Source organism: Brassica napus, chromosome A2 (assembly GCF_020379485.1).
Source record: "Brassica napus cultivar Da-Ae chromosome A2, Da-Ae, whole genome shotgun sequence".
Taxonomy (NCBI): domain Eukaryota; kingdom Viridiplantae; phylum Streptophyta; class Magnoliopsida; order Brassicales; family Brassicaceae; genus Brassica; species Brassica napus.
In genome coordinates this window covers 14,872,738-14,893,267 of record NC_063435.1, presented here as the reverse complement: position 1 = coordinate 14,893,267, position 20,530 = coordinate 14,872,738, and the positions used below count along the sequence as shown (strand labels likewise).

The following is a 20,530-nucleotide window of genomic DNA, read 5'->3' as shown; positions in this document are numbered from 1 at the left end:
TGACATCTCTCAGCTCGCTAATTTACTAAACAGAGTAAACATTACTCTCTCTCTTTCGCAAAAAATGTTATCACGACATGTTTCATGCAGATTAAAAAAATTGTAAAATATATACTACTATGTTTTTATTTAATGTAAGATTAAATAAATGAAACTGATTTAAATAAAAGTCTAATGGTTATTCAAAAAGGTAAAAAGTGCATTTAATGCGTAAAATTGCATTGGAAACATAGAGTAACACTATCTTTGAAAAAAAAAAAAGTTATCCATACTTTATCTTCTTGGAACTGCTAAAACCACCAAAAGGCACTCAAACCTTAATTCCACTTACCGGATCAAGTCGATCCTTTAGGCTTTTCGATGTGAACATCTTCAATTTTTCTTTAAAATAAATTTCTTTATGATTTAGTTCTTTGACATCAGTTTCTTCCTATTCCAATCTTATTTGTTCCAGCAACTGCATTTGCTCCATTCACTTACATGTCCTCCAGTTTTGGTCATAATTTATGTTCACAAAACATCTTGTGGAACTACTGCCGCAAAACACCTTTTCTCTCAGCCGTTCTAGTCTATAAGTTTATTGGTTTATTTTGTTTATCTAAAAAGATTAAGAATGAAGCATTCGTTTAGCCATTTAGGCCCATATTAAATACTGTTTATTTTATAAACAAATTGGAATATCATATGTAAGCCAAAACATAGCAACACAAGTGATCAAATACTCCAACAAACAATGGAATGCGAAAATTATTCTCTTCTTCGCAGTTGATTCGTAGGACATGTCAGTCTTATTGAATGAAAAAGAGACTTTAGGGAAGTAGATCAAGGTGTCATGGGGATAACCAAAACACGGCCTAATTTGTTAACATTTGTATGATCTTCCTCTTCCTTTTCTTTTTCCACCGTATTTGTAGGTAACGTCACGATCTTACACTCATCTATATGTTTGCTCTTGCTCCATAAAAATATGTATAAACCGATCACAACTACTACAGATCCAATAACGCTGCAACAATAAAAACATAAATTTGAATAGGTGACATGTACGTACATGATATATAGAGATTTATAGATTCTGTATTAAAATCAGCTGAAAAAAAATATAGTGATCAATATAATCACATTAACTCTACTCTTTTTTAAATGTGAAATTGGTAATACTAATATTTAATTTGCTTATTTTATTTCACCTTCCAACATAAATCATACGATGAAGTATCACGAAATCGAACACGGTTGCGGACATAAGTGTGACAGGACTGAACGCTGCTGTAAAGACAGGTCCACGTTGTTTGATGCACCACGATATTCCCACCGTACACATTCCTTGTCCAATCACTCCCTATACACATATATACACAATAGATTAATGTTTGACTATCGTGAGTTCCATGGATTTATATTTGTATAATGAATGTATATATACCGCTATAATGACGGTGAAGATGGTGAGTTTGTCTCCGAGGATCCAATCTTCCACATGTCTAGTCTTGATAAAGCTAAGAAGAGCGCATTGAAGCGTCCCAAAGACCGATAAAATAACTGTACTCGAATATGGACACGGGTAACTCACGTTGATCTTGGCTTGTATAAGCATCCAAGAACTGAAAAGTATAACTCCTGTGAATAAAAGAAAACAGCCTTTGATCCAATTCTCATTTCCTTTATGGATGTTTGAAATCGTTGCTTGTTCATGAGAGTTCGATAATGGAATGCCTTGGTACATCGTAAGGGTTAAAGCTCCTGCTAAGCTTATCATAGCTCCAAGAATGACACCGTATCCTATTTTTGTCTTCATGTTTAATTTTTCGAATCTGAAAAAAAAAGTGTAAGATTACACATGAAATGATGATGACATGATGGAAATATTTAATGAGTGTACCCAAATATTAAGGCCATAATGAAAGTGAGGGCAGGCAATGTGCCCCAGAAGGCAGTTGCCAACGTGGCAGAAGTGTAACTGAGCCCAAGCAAGAAAAAAAATTGCATCAAACTCGCCCTGTCAAAGAATTTTTTTTGTTTAATAGGTTTACAAAATAAAAGAGATGCTGAATTGTAAATAATGAGTTAAGGGGTTAAAAGTTAAAACTGAAACTTACCCAAAAAGGGCACTGAAGAAATGCTGACACGAGATGCTTGTAGTTAGCTTTGGCCTTGTTTTCCTGACCAAATAATGAAAATCGAACACTTTTATTTGGACCGGTACAATTGGACATAAAATCGAATTTGTTTAGTTTAAAAAACAATACGAAATATAAAATCGGATAACTGAATAAATAATTAAGCATTTAAATAATTCTACAGTATTACAATTTGGATGTTAAAACATAATTAACGAGGCCAAACAGTAGACTTACCGTTCCCAAAAATAAGCGATGGGAAGAAGAAATAAGGTGGAAATACCCAAACGATAGGTAGCAATAACCATGTGATTAATGCCTCCATCAAGAACTTTCTTAATCAAAGCGTTAACCATCCCATTAATCGTGTTAATCACGGTAATCATGATCAACGGTGCCCATTTCCCGTCGAGATAGCCCATGATTATAGTAAGTTAAATAACTTAATAACTAAACGTTTCTTCTCTCAGTTATAATCTGCTCCCTCGCTTCTTTTTTACCTCTTACTTAATAGCTTGTCTGAGTGGTGATGAGGCATGGAGAAGAGGAGGATGTATTTATATACATCATATATGATATATCCTGAGTGGGAGGCAGTTTTTTTTTCTATTTGTATAAAATGACAATATTTAACGAATAAATCGTATTTGAATATTATGGTTTTTAATGTTTACAACCGACCTGCCCCGTACCACAGTTAACAGTAACAAAAATCTTTACATATACCATATATCTATACGTTTTTATAACTGTTAAAATCGTAGCGAAGTTAAGCCGCTTGTCTCGCACCGCTCAAACCGCAGTCATGAGCCTATATTATTTTGTGGTGAAAATAATATATTTTTGGGCGCAGGAGAGTACTTGATTCTTTTAGGACTTTGGGACAATACAAACTTAGCTAATTATGATCATAAAGCAGTTCTACCAACTTTAGCTTAATTAAAAATAGCTAAATCAAACGGGGCATTTCAAAATATTTCAAAGCAGGTGTTTACATTTTTTTTTTGATAAAGGGCTTAAAGCAGGTGTTTACATATTGTTATATATATATAAAACTTATTATACATAATTTATAATCACGCATAGAAAAGGAAAAGGAACTTTGTGAAATACAATTTAAAATAAACGTGGTTCAGAGTTTCATTTTTCCTTAGCGCGCTGTCATAGATGATATAGACTCTGCTTTTATTTGATGAAAGTTATTGAGATTTGTCTTCCAAAAAAAAAAGAGTTATTGAGATGGGTCAATTTGCTCAATATTCATATGAAGCCTGACAATAAAGAATATAGTCATGCCTCGAAAAATATGTTTTTTGAGATATAATCAGACGTTATAGTCCTTCACGGCGCGTGAACGTGTGTATTACCATACATTAGAAACATATACTATTCTATGTATAACACATTTATAGAATAGATTATTCCAAACATAAAATGTAATGTTAGACAATAATTTGAGTTCTATAGTACTATTTATTTACAGGATTTAATGCAGTTTAAACAGTGGACAATATTAAAGAACATATTTATTAGTAAGCCAAATATTTAGTGCAAAATACATTACGTAAAGAATCAATATAGCTATATATTATAAAGAATAAAAATAGATAATTCTATGTTTGATGACAATATAGTATAGTATATGAATGGATATATAAACAGCAAGAAAAAATGAAGAGTAAAAAGAAAAAAAACGCAAAGATGGAGATTATAGAGAAAAATTCGAGGAAGAGTTTATGGAAAACAATGAAAAGAGAGAGAGAAAGAGGGATGGAGGGGAAGGAGAGGGAGGATGTCAAATAGATAGTTGAGGTCACGCTCAATATTCATATGAAGCCTGACAATAAAAAATATAGTCATGCCTCGAAAAATATGTTTTTTTGAGATATAATCAGACGTTATAGTCCTTCACGGTGCGTGAACGTGTGTATTACCATAAATTAGAAACATATACTATTCTATGTATAACACATTTATAGAATAGATTATTCCAAACATAAAATGTAATGTTAGACAATAATTTGAGTTCTATAGTACTATTTATTTACAGGATTTAATGCAGTTTAAGCAGTGGACAATATTAAAGAACATATTTATTAGTAAGCCAAATATTTAGTGCAAAATACATTACGTAAAGAATCAATATAGCTATATATTATAAAGAATAAAAATATATAATTCTATGTTTGATGACTCTATAGTATAGTATATGAATGGATATATAAACAACAAGAAAAAAATGAAGAGAAAAAAGAAGAAAAAAAATGCAAAGATGGAGATTATAGAGAAAAATTCGAAGATGAGTTTATGGAAGACAATGAAAAGAGAGAGAGAAAGAGGGATGGAGGGGAAGGAAAGGGAGGATGTCAAACAGATAGATGAGGATGCCGAATAGATTGATGAGGATGGGGATGTGTGTGTGTGTGTGTGTGTGTGAGAGAGAGAGAGAGAGAGAGAGAGAGAGAGAGAGAGAGAGAGAGAGAGAGAGAGAGAGAGAGAGAGAGAGAGATGTATAAATTCTAATTCTATTTTACGCTTCGTAAATAGAATAGAATACAACAATATATTATCTGAACATTACATATTAGAGAGATAGAGAGAGTAGAGAGAGAGCGAGTAAAATAAGGAGGGCGAAATGGCGATTGAGGAAAAATACAGAGGGAGAGATGAAAGAAAGATAAATTTTATCACTAGTATTCCGTTTTGCCTTTCATAAATAGAATAGTACAAAGTCTTATTATAGCTGTATATATTCAATTTCTAAATATATGTCAGTTTTACAAAATTCAAAACATGTCATAAACAAAAAAAATCTATGTTTTTAATAAGTATATAAAAATTTCAAAATACAATTTTTAAAACTTAGAAAGTAGATTAAAAAAGAGAGGTGACAATAAAAAAGGGTTACATGAAAATTAATATATAAATATCATAGCTTAGTTGTTGTTATGGTTAGAGACTCCATTTAAATCCTACTATGTATATGCATCCAAATTTCTCTATTGAGATTTATACAACTTTGTTTTTATCGAATACACTGGACCCTATTTAAAAACAACATGACCATCAAGCATGGATCCATATGGCGGCTCAGGTGATGCAGTCTGTAATATTTCTCATAGTTGTAATAGCATAATTATCTGGCGTTAAAAAAAATCATTTTACTCAACCACTAATTTCGTTCTCTACAAAGACGTTAAATAACATTATCAAACAGATTATATTCAAAAAAAACAATCATGAGAACATATTTCAGATGTAGTATGCTCTTATTAACTACAAGCATAAAAACAATAATATTGTTAATTTTATCATTATAAAACAATAAGTTATAAAGTTTATTTACAAGCAATACGATAAATAAATACAAATGAATAAAGAAAAAACTTGAAATTTCATTATAAATTTGAAGAAAATACAAGTTTAGGGCATCTCCAACCTTCTTCTATTTTTTACTTCAAACTTCATTTTGGAGTAAAATCATCTCCAACCCTACTTTATATTCAATTCCAATCCTAGCCATTACTCCATTTTGGAGTTGAACTTTTTTTATTTATGAAATAGTCATTTTAATCTTGAATTTTTTATTATTTCATACTTAAATAATATTTAAAATAATACAATAACATGAAAATAAATATAATACTCCACAAAATACTATTTAATAGTTTTACATAAAAGATGCATAAACTAATAGAAATCAAAACTAAACATAAATAATTTATAATATATATAATATAATATAATACAAATAAATGATTTAATAATTATGTAAACTGTTTTTGGAATCGGTAAAGTATCGTTCAAACGGAATAGATGAGTTTGTTTATCTGGTGGGTTAACATTTCGATTGATAACATTTGTACTTGTTAAGGTTAATATATGCACAAACATTTGATCAAGTACATAATATAAATTACAAAACAAAACTTTTTTTACTTCTTTATGTTCTTTTAATGCATAATTATTTTTGAATTACGAAAATTGCATATGATGAAAATTACACCAATTGAAGTTGGAAGAAAAGCTCTAACTGTGTTTTTATTAATAAATATTCAATTTGAAAAAAACAATTTATGAAAGTTTTGTAAAAATAAAATAGTTGGGTTAATTGTTAAATTTTTATAAGTTGAATGTACCACTAACAATTATTAACTAAATAAAAAGGGAATCATTATTTTTTTGGATTAAAAAATAGAGTAGTACATTGGAGTAAAACCCAACTCCTTTTCTGAGTTACACTATTTTGGAGTAAAAATAGGAGTAATACATTGGAGATGTTCTTACTTGAACTAAAAAAAAAATGGTAAACCATTCCTTAGAGAAAGAATGTGAAAAGCGCCGGTGGCCACGTGTGTGAAACTCTGGTGTGGTGCGGATTTGAACTCTGATCCCTTGGGGATCTACGGAACACCATGACCACCCGACCGTAGACGCGTGGTTCTCTTACTTAAACTCACAAGAAAGACATCACCTAAAATCGTTTAAAATCTTATAGAGAATACTTCGCATGAATTTTGCTCGAGAACTCTTCACATAAATCTTGTATGAAGACTTCACATAAGTATTTTATGAAGTCTTCTTTTTAGATTATTTTGTGTAATTAAAAATTTACTGAAGAAGACTTCATAGGATTTAGATTTAGGGTTTATCCGAAATGTTCTCTAGTATGTATTTCGACGAAGTCTTCCTTCGTAAATTATTAAGTTATTTTTGTATTACCGAAGTCTACTATGTAGATACTTCACCTCAAATTTTTACATGTAACATGATGTCTTAGAAGTGTTACAAAAAGTCTATTTAAATTAGTTTTGCATCTGGCCCGTGAAGTTTGTTCCATTTTTAAATAATAGAAGACTTCAAATGAAGTCCTCTTTAACTAAAAACTAACGAGAGAGAGACTTTCGCTCCCTGTCCTATCTTCTCCTCTTGAGCATAGAAACCAAGTGAAGCTTTGGGTCCAATGTCCAAACGGTGCGTGAGCGCGTTCTGGAGTCGGAACCCCCTCCTTCTATTTGTCACTCTTTTTATCTTTCGTGGTTGTGTCGCCAGAAGCTCATCTTGGTTTCATCTTCGCTTGAGAGAAATTACGTCCTTGGTGCGGGTTAACCGGAAATGGAGTCACGCCACGGTGGGTGTAGGTTAGGTTTTGGTGGAATCGGTTTTAGGGGCTTCCCAATCGATCCCTTAAATCGAATGGAGATTCACCGGCACGGGAGGCGAAATATCTGTTTTGTTTCTTTTCCGATCAGTGGTTGAGGGCCAGTTGAAGCAGAGAGGCGTCGTCAGCAGTCTGTGCCTCTCGTTGGTGTCTTGGAGGGTTACTCTGTCTTGTTCACCGACAAGGGAGCTTTGGAGGTTCGTCTACTTGAAGATGGACTTTGCAATGGCGAGGGCATGTGTCATCTCTCGAGGTGGTGATCTACAGTTGCTCTATGTGTCGCGGTGTCGGAGGCGTCGTCGATGGCGTACTCCAAGGCGGTGTGGTGAAGTCCCTCCATTTGGCTATCCCTCTTCACGGAGTTTGTTATATTCTCTCCATTCAGTCTTTGTCGACATGAATTCATGGATTTTAACTCTCCATTGAGGTTGTGTTGGTGGTTATGTGGTCACCAGAATCATCGTTTGGCGTTCTAAGTAAACCGGCCTTTGGTTTTCAAAGGTGGCGATGAGCGTAGATTGTGTAGGTTTTGAGTTTGTCTTCTGGATCTCCGGGTCTCTGGTTTCTCGTATCGGCAATGTTGTGCTTCCCAGTGTCGTGGCTCTACTTTGTTTTTCATGGCAGTGCTATCTCGCTTTACTAATTGCTGATCCCAGAGCTATTTCTGGATCAAGTTCCTGCATTCGTTTCGGCTCCGTTTTTTGGGTTCCTCCGTTCGTGGTTGTGAGGTGTCTCTGGGCTCTCTATACTACATCAGCTATTAGCGGTGGAGGCTTGTGTGCAGTCAGGTTTTACAAGGCACTCTCTTAAGGTAAGTGTTTTGACCCTCTTACCTTCATTTTGCGCTTCAGTGTTGGTTACAAGTACAAGCATCAACGAGCTCATAGGGTACTAGCTACTACGGAGACGTCACGTGAGTTCCCATCATGCGAGGTAATAAGTTGTATCTCACATTCTCGTCGTTGCATTGAAGGTTGAGAACAGTAACTGATTTTCGGGGATAAGGACCCGAACTAGCGGAACGTGCCGGGGGTCTTGGGTTTAACGAAGCTAGTTAGGAAAATATGATATTGGGTTGTTTTGTGTAAATCGTGCTTGTAATCAGAAACTATTCCCGTTCCCGGGTCAATTTAATGATATATATATATATATATATATATATATAAATTCAACTTCCTGTAAACATTTGGTCAAATTCAAACTTAATTTCATTTTTATGGAGACTTCGTATGAAGTTTACTTGATTTTTTAAAAAAATATCAACTGAGGTCTCCTAAGAAAAACTTATAGAATAATCAATTGCAAAACAAATATATTCATTGACCAGAATACTTGTGAAGTCAGCTTGCTTGAAGTATATTTCGCAAACTAGATCTGAAAATTTTGTAAATCAAATATATAAATTATATAGATCCGCTGAGAGGTCATATCTACCTTTTCCATCACTCATAACTTATAACTTAAGTTGAATGCAAAATACCTATTATTTAACCAAAAATCAATAAACTCGAAGAAATCTAATGAAAAATGTGATTTTGAAGATAAAAATTGAGAGTTTTGGGATGAAAGTAGAGAGAAAATAGAAGATATTGGATCAGAGTTTTGTGTGCAGGGGCTTGAGACAAGATGTAGTAAAAATAAAAAATTTTAAACATTTCAAAATTCAATTTTTGGTTGTTCATAGTAGTTCATAAAATTGATTAAAATTAATTTTTGTAAATAAGATAAAATATTGTTGTTTGAGATTTGACTTGTGAATTTTATTTTTTAAATATTTTTTTACGGAATGACAGTTTCGTGGATAACTTGATTTGTTAGGATAAATATTATAAAATAAGAGAAAAGTAGGTATGTGCTTGACCAAAAGTTTATGTATTTTGAAAAAAAAAATTCTTTTATTTGGTTTAGAATTACAACATTTCCTTTAAGTGAATAAGCACAACATATATTAATTTTACTGGAAAAACCTTGACTTTCACTGTCTCCTCTAAGGCGTACTAATGTTTTGGATGATATATATATAAATTTTAAACAAAAACAATAAAATACTCAAACTTAGCTATGATGAAACAAACAGTGTATAAACTTTCATATAATCACGAAGATATGTAATATGAATAGATACATAGTCGATCTTTGGGTCAAGCCAATGAAATATAGGCTTCTGACTGATTATTTATGAAAACATTTGGCCACAAAATTCAATATTTTCCTCTGATCTAGTATTTTAAACTCAAAGCTATAAAATTTCCTTGTCTAACCTAGGTTCGAAAATTACCTAATGCATAATTTTTTCAGTAAGTGACCATTTTTTTTGCTTCTGGACTTAGAATTCCTAGAACCAGAACTCATAACTATGCCAAGGTTGACAAAAAAAAAGATAACTATGCGAAGTTTTCTTTTTGTATCAATTATGCTAAGTTTATTTTGTTCAATACCTGGTTTGTTCTTAAGAGACAGTGTATTTTTAACGATATGATATGTTTAATTAGTTGTTTACAAATATTACTATTTATGTTAGGAATTGATTTATAAACTTCATTGTTATTGATGATTTTATATCTCTAATTTTATATACTACTAGGTAAATATTCGCCTCTTGTGCGAGATGAAAGTATTGAACAAACTTATTGATGTAATATTATTTATATTACGTTGATATTTTTGTGGTAAAATTAAATATGCTGCAATATACAGCCAATTCTCAAGTTGAACCTATTTAAAATAAGATACAAATTGATAAGAGATTATTTTTTAGATTATCTCATGTAATATTATATATATATATATATAAAATCATAAATTAATAAAACAAATTTAATTATAAGTAAAAATAATTACATTAAATTGTTTATTTTAAATTCACAATGAAATTTATTTATATTCTTGAAAAATTTCTAATATTTGATGAAATTTTTTAAAATTAAATCTAAAACACATTTTCTGTATGATATATATCTTAAATACATCAAATAAAATGATAGAAAAGTTAAATTATAAAATGTAATCAATAAACTAATAAAATAGTATAGTTTCAACATTGCTAATTTATAGAATTTTAATAAAAATGGGATATATTGAAGATAACACTAAATTGTAGACTTCTTAAAAGAGTTTGTGAAAAATGTTTTTTAATGCACGTTTGTTAATAAGAAATACGCAAAAAAAAAAACATTTGAACTGTTGATTCAGCACCATAGATGACAGAAATAATTTCGAGTAATTGTGTTATGTGTTATGTAATATTTTATTTATATATAGAGAAATTTTTGAAAATATCATAAAAGGAAAAAGTGTTTTGAAAACTTCATCTCCTTCTTAAAAAATATTCAAATTTTAAATTAGTTAGATGAATTGTCCATATTGAGTATTCATAAGTATTTAATAATAAAATAATAAAACTTCTTTTAGAAAAGTTTGCCAAAAATTGGATTTAAGATAGTTTTATTTTAAATAATACTTAATTTCTTAATCACGTGGATGCGGTCGGATGTGAAGGTGGCTCAGAAAGTTCCTAAGGAATTCGGGTTCAAACCTCACACTTAGATTGTGGCTAGACGACAAAGATACTTAATTTACGTTCCGAGTAACCGGATCTTTCTAGCACCGGTGTACAGTTCCTCAAAGATTTACTTTTCTGTTGGGTTCGGCCCACATGATATCATTGATCAACAAAAAATATTTAGTTTTCTATGTGATATTATAGGGCAATTGTTAATAATAGCACCTTTTGAGTTTTTGTCTCAAAAATAGCACTAGAAGGATAAAGTCACAAAAATGTCTTGGTTTAAAATTAAACAAACAAACAAAAATAAATAAAAGCAAATAAAAATAAAAATAATGAAAAAAATAATTTTTTTTATAGTTTCAGATTATATGTTTTCAGATTCGAAGTTTTTTATAAATTTTTTTTTGAAATTATTTTTTGAAATTTTTTTAATTTTTTTCAAATTTCTTTTTATAATTCAAAAGTACTTTTTGAAACTGTTTTTTTAATTTTTAATTTATATTTTGTAAAATTTTAAACCCTAATTCCAAAACTCCACCCCTTAACTCTAAACGCAAGGTTTTGATTAATTCACGCAAGAGGTATAAGAGTATATTTATTTCCTTAATGAAACATATTTTTGTGACTTTGAGCCTTGAGTGCTAGTTTGAGAATAAAAACTTAGTTTGGTGATATCCTAGTCTTTTTCTCAATATTATATTAGAATATATTTAAAATAAGAACCGTTTGATATATAAACTATCTATAAAATAAGAACTGTTTGATTTATTTATTTAATGATAAACCATAAAACTTATAATAAATAGCTCAATTATCTCATTCTTACAATTATAATATCTAGATAGGGTATTATGAAGAAACAAATATTAGACAAATCATCAAATATCTCATTCTTCGAACAAACTCAAAATTAGGTGATTGAAATATTTTCATGATATTTTATTAAAAGATTTTTAGGAATAAAAATCAAAACAAAAATATTTTAATCTGAATGAAATAATATATATATATTTCTTTGATAAAATTACTTTGATTTGAAGAAGTGCATTTCTGAGATTGTGAGGATCAAATAACATATTAAAAACCGCATATTTAAAAAATAATTTGTATACATAAAAGTATATACATTAGAATAAGCACATAAATCAAAACAAATACCTTTTGTTTAGTTACAATCATGTTTTTGGTAAACAAATCATGCAATCATTTTATTTACTTTATATGGTATATAATTAAATTTTAGTGATATTGACGCAAATATATATATATATATATATATATAGTATACTTTAATATAAATAGTTATTGTTGACACTTGCTACTCATACGATTTTATTAACAATTGTATATTTATTGTAACAAAAATTTAAACCGTTAATTCCAAAACTTTTAATGTGAGATTTATCAAAAAAAAATTCAAAATTAAAATATTAAGATCTCAATAATATTTCAATGCAAATTTTGATATTAACATATTTATATATTTTATATAGTATATAATTTAATTTTTATGATATTCATATATACACACAATATGAATATCTATTAATGAAAATTTATATTCATACAATTTATGATCATTTGTATTTTGTTTGAACAAAAACAAGTTAAACCATTGATCAAAAATTTTCAGTGTAGGACTTTTACCTTTTTAGAAATTTATAGCCGCTTAAAAAAATATTAAATATAACATATGAAAAAACTAATTTTTTTATTATATGTTTAATGTGATTGTTTAATTTCTTTTAATAATATAAAATTAAACACAAAAAAAAGAAGATACAAAAATTGTTATTAAATATGTATTATTCATAGTTATTAATTGTCATATATATGTTAATCATATTTGGTAATTCTGTAGTTTTTTATTCAAGGAAATAATTGAGAATATTGTTTTGTATACAGCTAATCAATTTGATATTTGCTTAATAAAAATTATAATATATATTTATATGGACCAGTTTATTTTTCTAAAGATTTTAAGAATTATTCTAGTGATGATCATTGGCTACAAAAACATGTCGTAATACTCTAGAATTAACATATAAAGGATGTTGGGATTGTGAAATCACGTGTCCAACTCTATATTGTCCTATTAGTACGATATTGTCCACTTTGGACCTTAGAGGCTGGCCCGCATGGATTTACTTTTGGTTTCCTTTCAAAAAGGCCTCGTATTATTAGAGTTGGAGAGCTTTTTATATAATAGACTCCTTTGTCTAGTTTTCTAATGTGTGACTTAGTTTGTTATATCACATTCTTCCCTTCAAACTAAGGATCACATTCATCTCGTATCCCACAACTGACTTCTAGGATCTTTTGACTTGATCTCTACTACACACACCTCCCAATCCTAACTCGATGGGTCCCGATCCTACTCGAAGAGTATTTTGGTCTTCTTGCAGATTTTTCGTCAACCGCTCTGATACCAATTGTTGGGATTGTGAAATCCCGTATCCCACTCTATATTGTCCGATTAGTACGATATTGTTCACTTTGGACCTTAGAGACTAGCCCGCATGGATTTACTTTTGGTTTCTTTTTCAAATACCACGTATTATTAGAACTGGACAACTCTTTATATATTAGACTCTCTTTATCTAGTTTTCCAATGTGGTACTTAGTTTGTTAGAGGATATAAAGCCTGGAATACCGTAAACTTTAATGCCTAGAAGCGAAGACCATGCTTTATATAAAGCCTTTTGTCACTTGGTATAACAACCCCTTGAATAGTTTTATTTCATCGCATTAATCGATAATACTATTTGTGTTTTCTATATGAATATTTCACTTAGTTGGATCCAAAAATCTTTTCGGAGTGCTTCAGCTTTCGTTCGTGTGCTATCCCTCAGCAATATTATAAGAAAAAGCAATATCAACTTCTTTATTTGTTTTTTTTTTGTTAATCATCAACTTCTTTTCTTGGTTGTAGCAATTTATAAATAATCTGTTTTAATAAAGTGATAGCTAACTTACCCTCGCCTTTAAATAAAGAAATATTGCTAGATTTCTGTTTCAAAAAAAAAAGAAATTAGAAAAGCAATCAAGATGCAAATGATTGTTAATTAATGTTATAATGGATGTAAGCATTTCTTATATATTAAAAGAGAAACATTATAATAAATGTATTCAAATTATAATAAACACGTGGCAGTTTCACAATGATTTGATAATAAGTATGCTAACGCGTTAACACTATATTCATAAATGTGTTCGCAATATGTATTATGCGTTTTTTCTAATATAAAACTCACATACATGGTTCCAATAAAACTCTGAATTTTTCAGTTCGAATAAAAATAAATAAAGAATCGAAAGCCAAACTATATATATATTATTTTTATTGTTTACGGATAAAGTTGAGCAAAATATTCATAAATTTTGATTCGATTCGTTATCCGTTTTGATTTGAACCAAAAAATCTGGATATCCGTAATTCTACGAAACAAATCAAATACTAAAATACAATATCCAAAAAAGAAACAAATCACAAAAACAAATATTTTTAGGAACATATATCTAATCCGATCTATTATATGCATATATATACACATATATGTAAAGAATTATATATATACTTTATATATAGTATACTTTATATCACTTCTACAATATTTTTATGAATTAAATTTATTATATTAGGTACTAGAATTTAAAAAGTTAAATAATGTTTTATTTTTGTAATAAAATGTTATTATTAAAATTTTCAATTATTTTTAAAATTTTATTTTATTTACGGATCAAATCGGATATTCTTTAAAATTCTAAAACGTTTCGGATATCCGAGTCACCGAATATCTAGGTGGCTAAAGATCGAATCGACAAGAATGCTTCCAAATATCCAGATATTCGATATGTGTCCACTCATATTTACGGATACAATTTTAGTTTCTTTATATGAAAAAATGACTAATGTCAAGGCCTTTTTTATTTTAAATTAATTTTAACTAGGTATTTTGTCCGCGATGCGGACTTAAACATTTTCATAATTTTTTAAAAGTTTTTTATACACTATATTTATTATACTAAATTAAATCTTAAAATAAATTAATATTATATTTTTAATTATATAATTAAAAAATATTATTTGATTAGTATTTAATTATAAAATTTATGTTTTTAACTTTTTACTAAAATACATTTTTCAGATAACAATACAATATATATATATATATATAAATTATCTTTTTTTTTAATTATATTTTTAGATGTTGGGTAATTCAATATTCTATTTTTAATTATATAATTAAAATTTTTATTTGATTAGTATTTAGTTATATAATTCATGTTTTTAACTTTTTACTAAAAGACTTTTTCAGATAACAATACAATATATACATAAATTATCTCCTTTTAAAATTATATTTTGACATTTTGTATAATTCTTACTATTATTAATTTTAATCAATTATCTAATCAAATAAAGTAAATTAAATTTCATTTTTATTTTTGAATTTAGTTATACGTTATATTCATCAAGGGTATAAACGATATTAACCACTCTAACTTTTAACGTGAGAGTTCGATTCCAAAAAATTACTTCGCAAATAATAGTATAGATTTTATCTTTCATGCATTATTTTGAACAAAAATGTCATTTAATATTAATTAATAATATCTTTATATATTTTCAACTATTTTTATATATTTTTTACATACACATGCATGTGCACCTTGATGTAAGCACCTTGTAACTAAGTATTTACCACAATTGAAGTATCTAATTTTTTTTGAAAGTTGAATATTTTTGCTTAATGCTTCTTTCACTACCGACCAAATTGTAGTGAAATTATTTGTCTTAATAATTTATTTTTATTTTTCTTAAACTATTATCTATTTAGAAACTATAATATGAAACTATTGGTTCGACATGACGACTATCTAAAATTCATAACATGAAAATAAACAAATAATATTAATTTTGGTTTTTACTGAAAAACCAAAAAATCAAACATTTTAACCGAATAAACTAAAATGAATATTAATTTAAAATAATATTTATATTTTAGAAGGTTGAAAACCAAAAAAAAAAAAAATTTAAAACCGAATCAATATCCAGATTAAATAGATTTAATGTCTTTTTATTAAAAATAATAAAACTAATAATCTCATTCCGCGGAAGGCGCGGGTTATTACCTAGTACATAAAGATAAATGTAAAGAAAACGAGTGAATTTCCTTAGTTCATAAACGATGTAGTGCATAAAACAATAAAAATCTTATTCAATCGCAAATCTGACTAAGACCAAAACTTAAGGCCAGATATTTTCACGGTATACTAAAGAGCAAAACTAGGGTTATTCGACTGCTATACTCATTTTAAGAGATCCATCTAGGTGTTAAAAATATTATCCTTGGAAAACAACACAAATAGTATTAGATGTACCAGAATTTTCTTTCTGATGCTATTTAATACATCTACACTTTACGATATTCAATAAGCATAAGCAATGCTAGAATTACTACGATGAACCGGTTTAACGATGATATCAATAAGATGATAAGCATTCCTCCGGATACTGTCGCTATATCTTGTCAAGCTCTCAGATGAGAGTAAGAATTTATGCTTAATCCTGTCTGAAATATCTTGAGAAGGAAGGAAAACATATACATGCCCTAATCCAAACGACAGTATCCGGAGGAATGTGATAAGCATGGGACTCTCTATGTTTCCCCAAAAGGGAAGGTGGCTTAGGCTTATTGAGATTAGGATAAATATAAAGTTTCCTATATTCTTGGGATTTATACGATCTATGTATTTCCTTTTCCTAACTAGGTTATGCTAAGGATGTTGTATATAAACACCTCTTGGTGGATGAATAAGAGAGACACAATTCTACATTATATTCATTATATGGTATCAGAGCTAAGATCTTACCAAAATTTCTTTTAAAAATCAAACTCATCAACGTTTGATCTAATTCTTCTTTTACTTCTAAATTCATCGTTCTAGATGTCTATTACTACTACTCCTACTTCCGCAACTACAGGCGTTCCTCCGGAGCTATCACCTTATCACCTCCATCCGTCCTGTAACCCCGGGGTTCTTATCACATCCGTCCTTCTAACTCATGAAAATTACCAGGAGTGGTCGACGGAGCTTCGAAATTCTTTACAAGCTAAGAAGAAACTTGGCTTTATTGATGGAACAATATCAAAACCATTGAAGGATAGTCCTGATTTAGCACGGTGGCTGGCAGCAAGTTCAATGATCGTCGAATGGATTCGTGCGTCGATTGATTCAAAAGTTCGTTCGACGGTTGCACACGTACCGGATGCTCATAACCTATGGGAATATTTGAGATTGTGTTTCTCTGTCAAGAATGGGACTAGAGTTCATCAACTCCAGGATGCTATTACTAACTGCAAGCAGGATGGACAATCGGTTCTAGAATACTACGGCAGGCTCACGAAACTATGGGAGGAACTCCAGAATCTCAAAACTATACGTACGTGTACCTGTGCTGCGACTGCTGATATTGAAAAAGACGAAGAAGATGCTCAAGTTCACAAGTTCCTTTTTGGTCTTGATGACTCACGCTTTATGTCTATTAGGTCACGGATCACAGACGAGGATCCTTTACCTGATCTTAATCTAGTCTACTCCAGAGTAGTTCGTGAGGAGCAGAACATGATCACAACTCGATCTACAGAACAACGCACCGATGCTTTAGGTTTCTCTGCTAAAAACGAGACCTCAAAGGATCTGTCGTTTTCGGTCAACAACTCTACACCTTCACACTCCAGGGATCCAGCTCGTACGTGCACACATTGTGGCAGGACAGGGCATTGATACACCACAACAAAATGCCCGTTCGACACACCAGCATATACTAAATGTGGCTCGTGCTTGCCTCTTCCAAGCACATCTTCCTTCCACATTTTGGGGAGAAAGTTTTTTGGCCGCTGCTCATCTTATTAATCGTACTCCTACGAAGGTTTTAGATGGCAAAACGCCATATGAGGTGCTTCACGGTAAACCTCCAGTCTTTGATCAACTTCACGTTTTTGGATGTCTTGCATATGCACATAGGCGTGCGAGAGATAAAGATAAATTTGGTGCTAGGACTCGCAAGTGTTTGTTTGTCGGTTACCCCTTTGGCAAGAAAGCATGGCGACTATATGATCCAGAAACAAATGAATTCTTCATAAGCCGTGATGTTCTTTTCTTCGAAGACAAGTTTCCAGGGCTTCCTGATACAGAGTATGTTACACCACCAGTTATGCAAGAGGACGTAATGGACGATTGGCTACTCCCGACGTTGCCATCTAGGGGGAGCATGCCCGCATCGCAGCCTATTACTTCTGTTGAGCCCACAGACTCGTCCCTTCCACCGGTAACAACTCAAAATCCTACAAACTTTCTCCTACTACTGAGACTCTACCTCCATCGACGTTACCTACTACCTCTATAACTCCTGATTTACTGCCTCTGTCTCTAACTACATCTCCGACTCATGCCGTGTTATCTACGACATCAAATTCAGAATCAGAACAGACTGACCACACTAAATCTCCAGGTCTATTGGAAGTACTTGGTCGTGGTCATCGTGCTAAAAAGCCTTCCATTCTACTCAAAAATTTTGTTGCTCATACTACAGCGTCTACAAACCCCTCTCACGTTCTATCTTCGTCTGATCAGAGTTCTCTACCAACGGTCTCAGGTAAGACACTGTATCCTATCGCTGACTACTTGTCTTCCTCTGTTTTTTTCAGAGAAACATCAGGCCTTTCTTGCTCAGATCACCTCAGATTAAGTTCCTGCAACCTTTAATGAAGCAATACTCGATGAACGCTTCAAAGGCGCTATGAAAGCCGAGGTCAGTGCCTTAGAATACAACCATACTTGGGACGTCACTATCTTACCCCCGGGGAAGAAGGCCATTACCTGTCAATGGCTCTATTCCAACAAATATATAGCTGATGGTACAATAGAGCGACCAAAGCTCGACTGGTGGCGCATGGAAATAGACAAAAGGAAGGTCGAGACTACAAAGATACATTTGCTCCTGTAGCAAAGATGAATACTGTTCGGTTTCTACTTAAGCTAGCAGCAGCAAAGCATTGGGAGGTACATCAGATGGATGTTCACAATGCATTTTTACATGGGGACTTAGAGGAGGAAATCTACATGGAATTACCACCAGGCTTCCGATCTTCTGATCCATCCAAAATCTGCAGGCTTCGCAAATCACTCTATGGTTTGAAACAATCTCCTAGGTGTTGGTTCTCGAAGCTCAGTACTACACTTCTTGCCTTCGGTTTTACTCAGAGTTATGAAGACTATTCTCTTTTCTCACTTATCCAAGTAAATATATGTCCTCATATACTCGTATATGTCGATGACTTCATTATTGCAGGCAACGATATTTCTACGATTCAGCGGTTTAAAACCTACCTTAACAAGCACTTCAAAATGAAAGATTTGGAAAAAATCAAGTACTTCCTCGGTCTCGAAGTTGCTAGAGGACCTGAAGGTATCTTTGTGTCGCAGAGAAAATATGCTTTAGACATTGTGGCAGAAAATGGCCTCCTAGGTGCTAAACCATCTCCAGTCCCTACGGAGCTTAATCACAAGCTTCCACTGTCTAAAAGCCTGTGTTTTACTGATCCCGGCAAATACAGACGTCTAGTTGGTCGCCTCATCTATTTAACGTTTACTCGACCTGAACTAAGTTATATTGTTCATCTCCTTTCTCAGTTTATGCAAAGGCCTCGCGAAGATCATTGGCTGGCTGCCTTGAGGGTTGTATGTTACTTGAAAGGGACTCCGGACCAGGGTATTATGCTATCCTCTTCGTGTGATTTGCAACTTACTGCTTACTGCGATGCTGATTGGTCTGCCTGTCCTATTACACGCCGGTCATTGAGTACCTATGTTGTTCTCCTCGGTGATTCTATTGTCTCTTGGAAGACAAAGAAGCAGCGTACTGTTTCGCGTTCATCTGCTGAAGCAGAATACCGGTCTATGGCTGATACTACGTGTGAGCTAAAGTGGCTTAAACGCCTGCTGTCTCAATTCGGTTTCTCTCATCCTCAACCAATGCGTATGTTTTGTGACAGTCAATCGGCCATTTACATCGCCAAGAATCATGTCTTTCATGAGAGGACAAAACATGTTGAGAATGACTGTCATACAGTACGTGATGCTGTTCAATCCAAGCTTCTCACGACAGAACATATCTCTACTAAGCATCAACCTGCGGATCTCCTCACCAAGGCATTACCTACGCCTACATTTGATTACTTATTGTCCAAGTTAGGCATTCGGACACCATCATTGCCAACTTGAGGGGGGGTATTGGGATTAGGATAAATATAAAGTTTCCTATATTCTTGGGATTTATACGATCCATGTATTTCCTTTTCCTAACTAGGTTATGCTAAGGATGTTGTATATAACACCTCTTGGTGGATGAATAAGAGAGACACAATTCATTATATTCATTATAAGGCTTGAGAAGTTGTAATTCGTTGAACTTGGTCTTTGGCCTTAAGCTCATTTGGATCCTGTTTTTCCAGTTCTGGCTCTACTTGGGCGTTGGTACCGGCATAAATCGATGTCAAAGCTATCATTTTGGTCTCTAAATGCCAAAAATTATACCATCTCGTGGGTTTTCCGTAGGATTTTAAGCTAAGAGCCTAAGACCGTAGGCCGTTTCATTCCTTCGAATTGTTCTAGGAAGAGGACATGAGACATTTTTGTGATGGGATCCATGGACCTCTACAGGTCCTCTCATTC

The 20,530-nt window shown here is 31.7% G+C and overlaps 1 protein-coding gene across 1 annotated transcript; it reads right to left on the bottom strand.

Annotated features, from left to right (window-relative positions):
* Positions 1 to 386: 386 nt before the first annotated feature.
* LOC125586357 (WAT1-related protein At4g01450-like) lies at positions 387 to 4,539 on the bottom strand. Its single transcript, XM_048756386.1, has 6 exons — positions 2,358 to 4,539; positions 2,100 to 2,162; positions 1,883 to 1,999; positions 1,427 to 1,814; positions 1,191 to 1,342; positions 387 to 1,006 (listed from the first exon to the last, which is right to left on the bottom strand). Exons 1-6 carry the CDS (start codon positions 2,540 to 2,542, stop codon positions 823 to 825), a joined length of 1,089 nt encoding a protein of 362 aa, XP_048612343.1. The 5' UTR covers positions 2,543 to 4,539; the 3' UTR covers positions 387 to 822.
* Between the last annotated feature and the right edge of the window lie 15,991 nt (positions 4,540 to 20,530).

Excerpts from the sequence above, each read along its gene's own strand:
- LOC125586357 (XM_048756386.1), bottom strand. The coding sequence starts at position 2,542 with ATGGGCTATCTCGACGGGAAATGGGCACCGTTGATCATGATTACCGTG. Across the intron at positions 2,163-2,357 it reads ATCGCTTATTTTTGGGAACG|GAAAACAAGGCCAAAGCTAA; the intron begins GTAAGTCTACTG and ends TTATTTGGTCAG. Across the intron at positions 1,815-1,882 it reads ATTATGGCCTTAATATTTGG|ATTCGAAAAATTAAACATGA; the intron begins GTACACTCATTA and ends TTTTTTTTTCAG.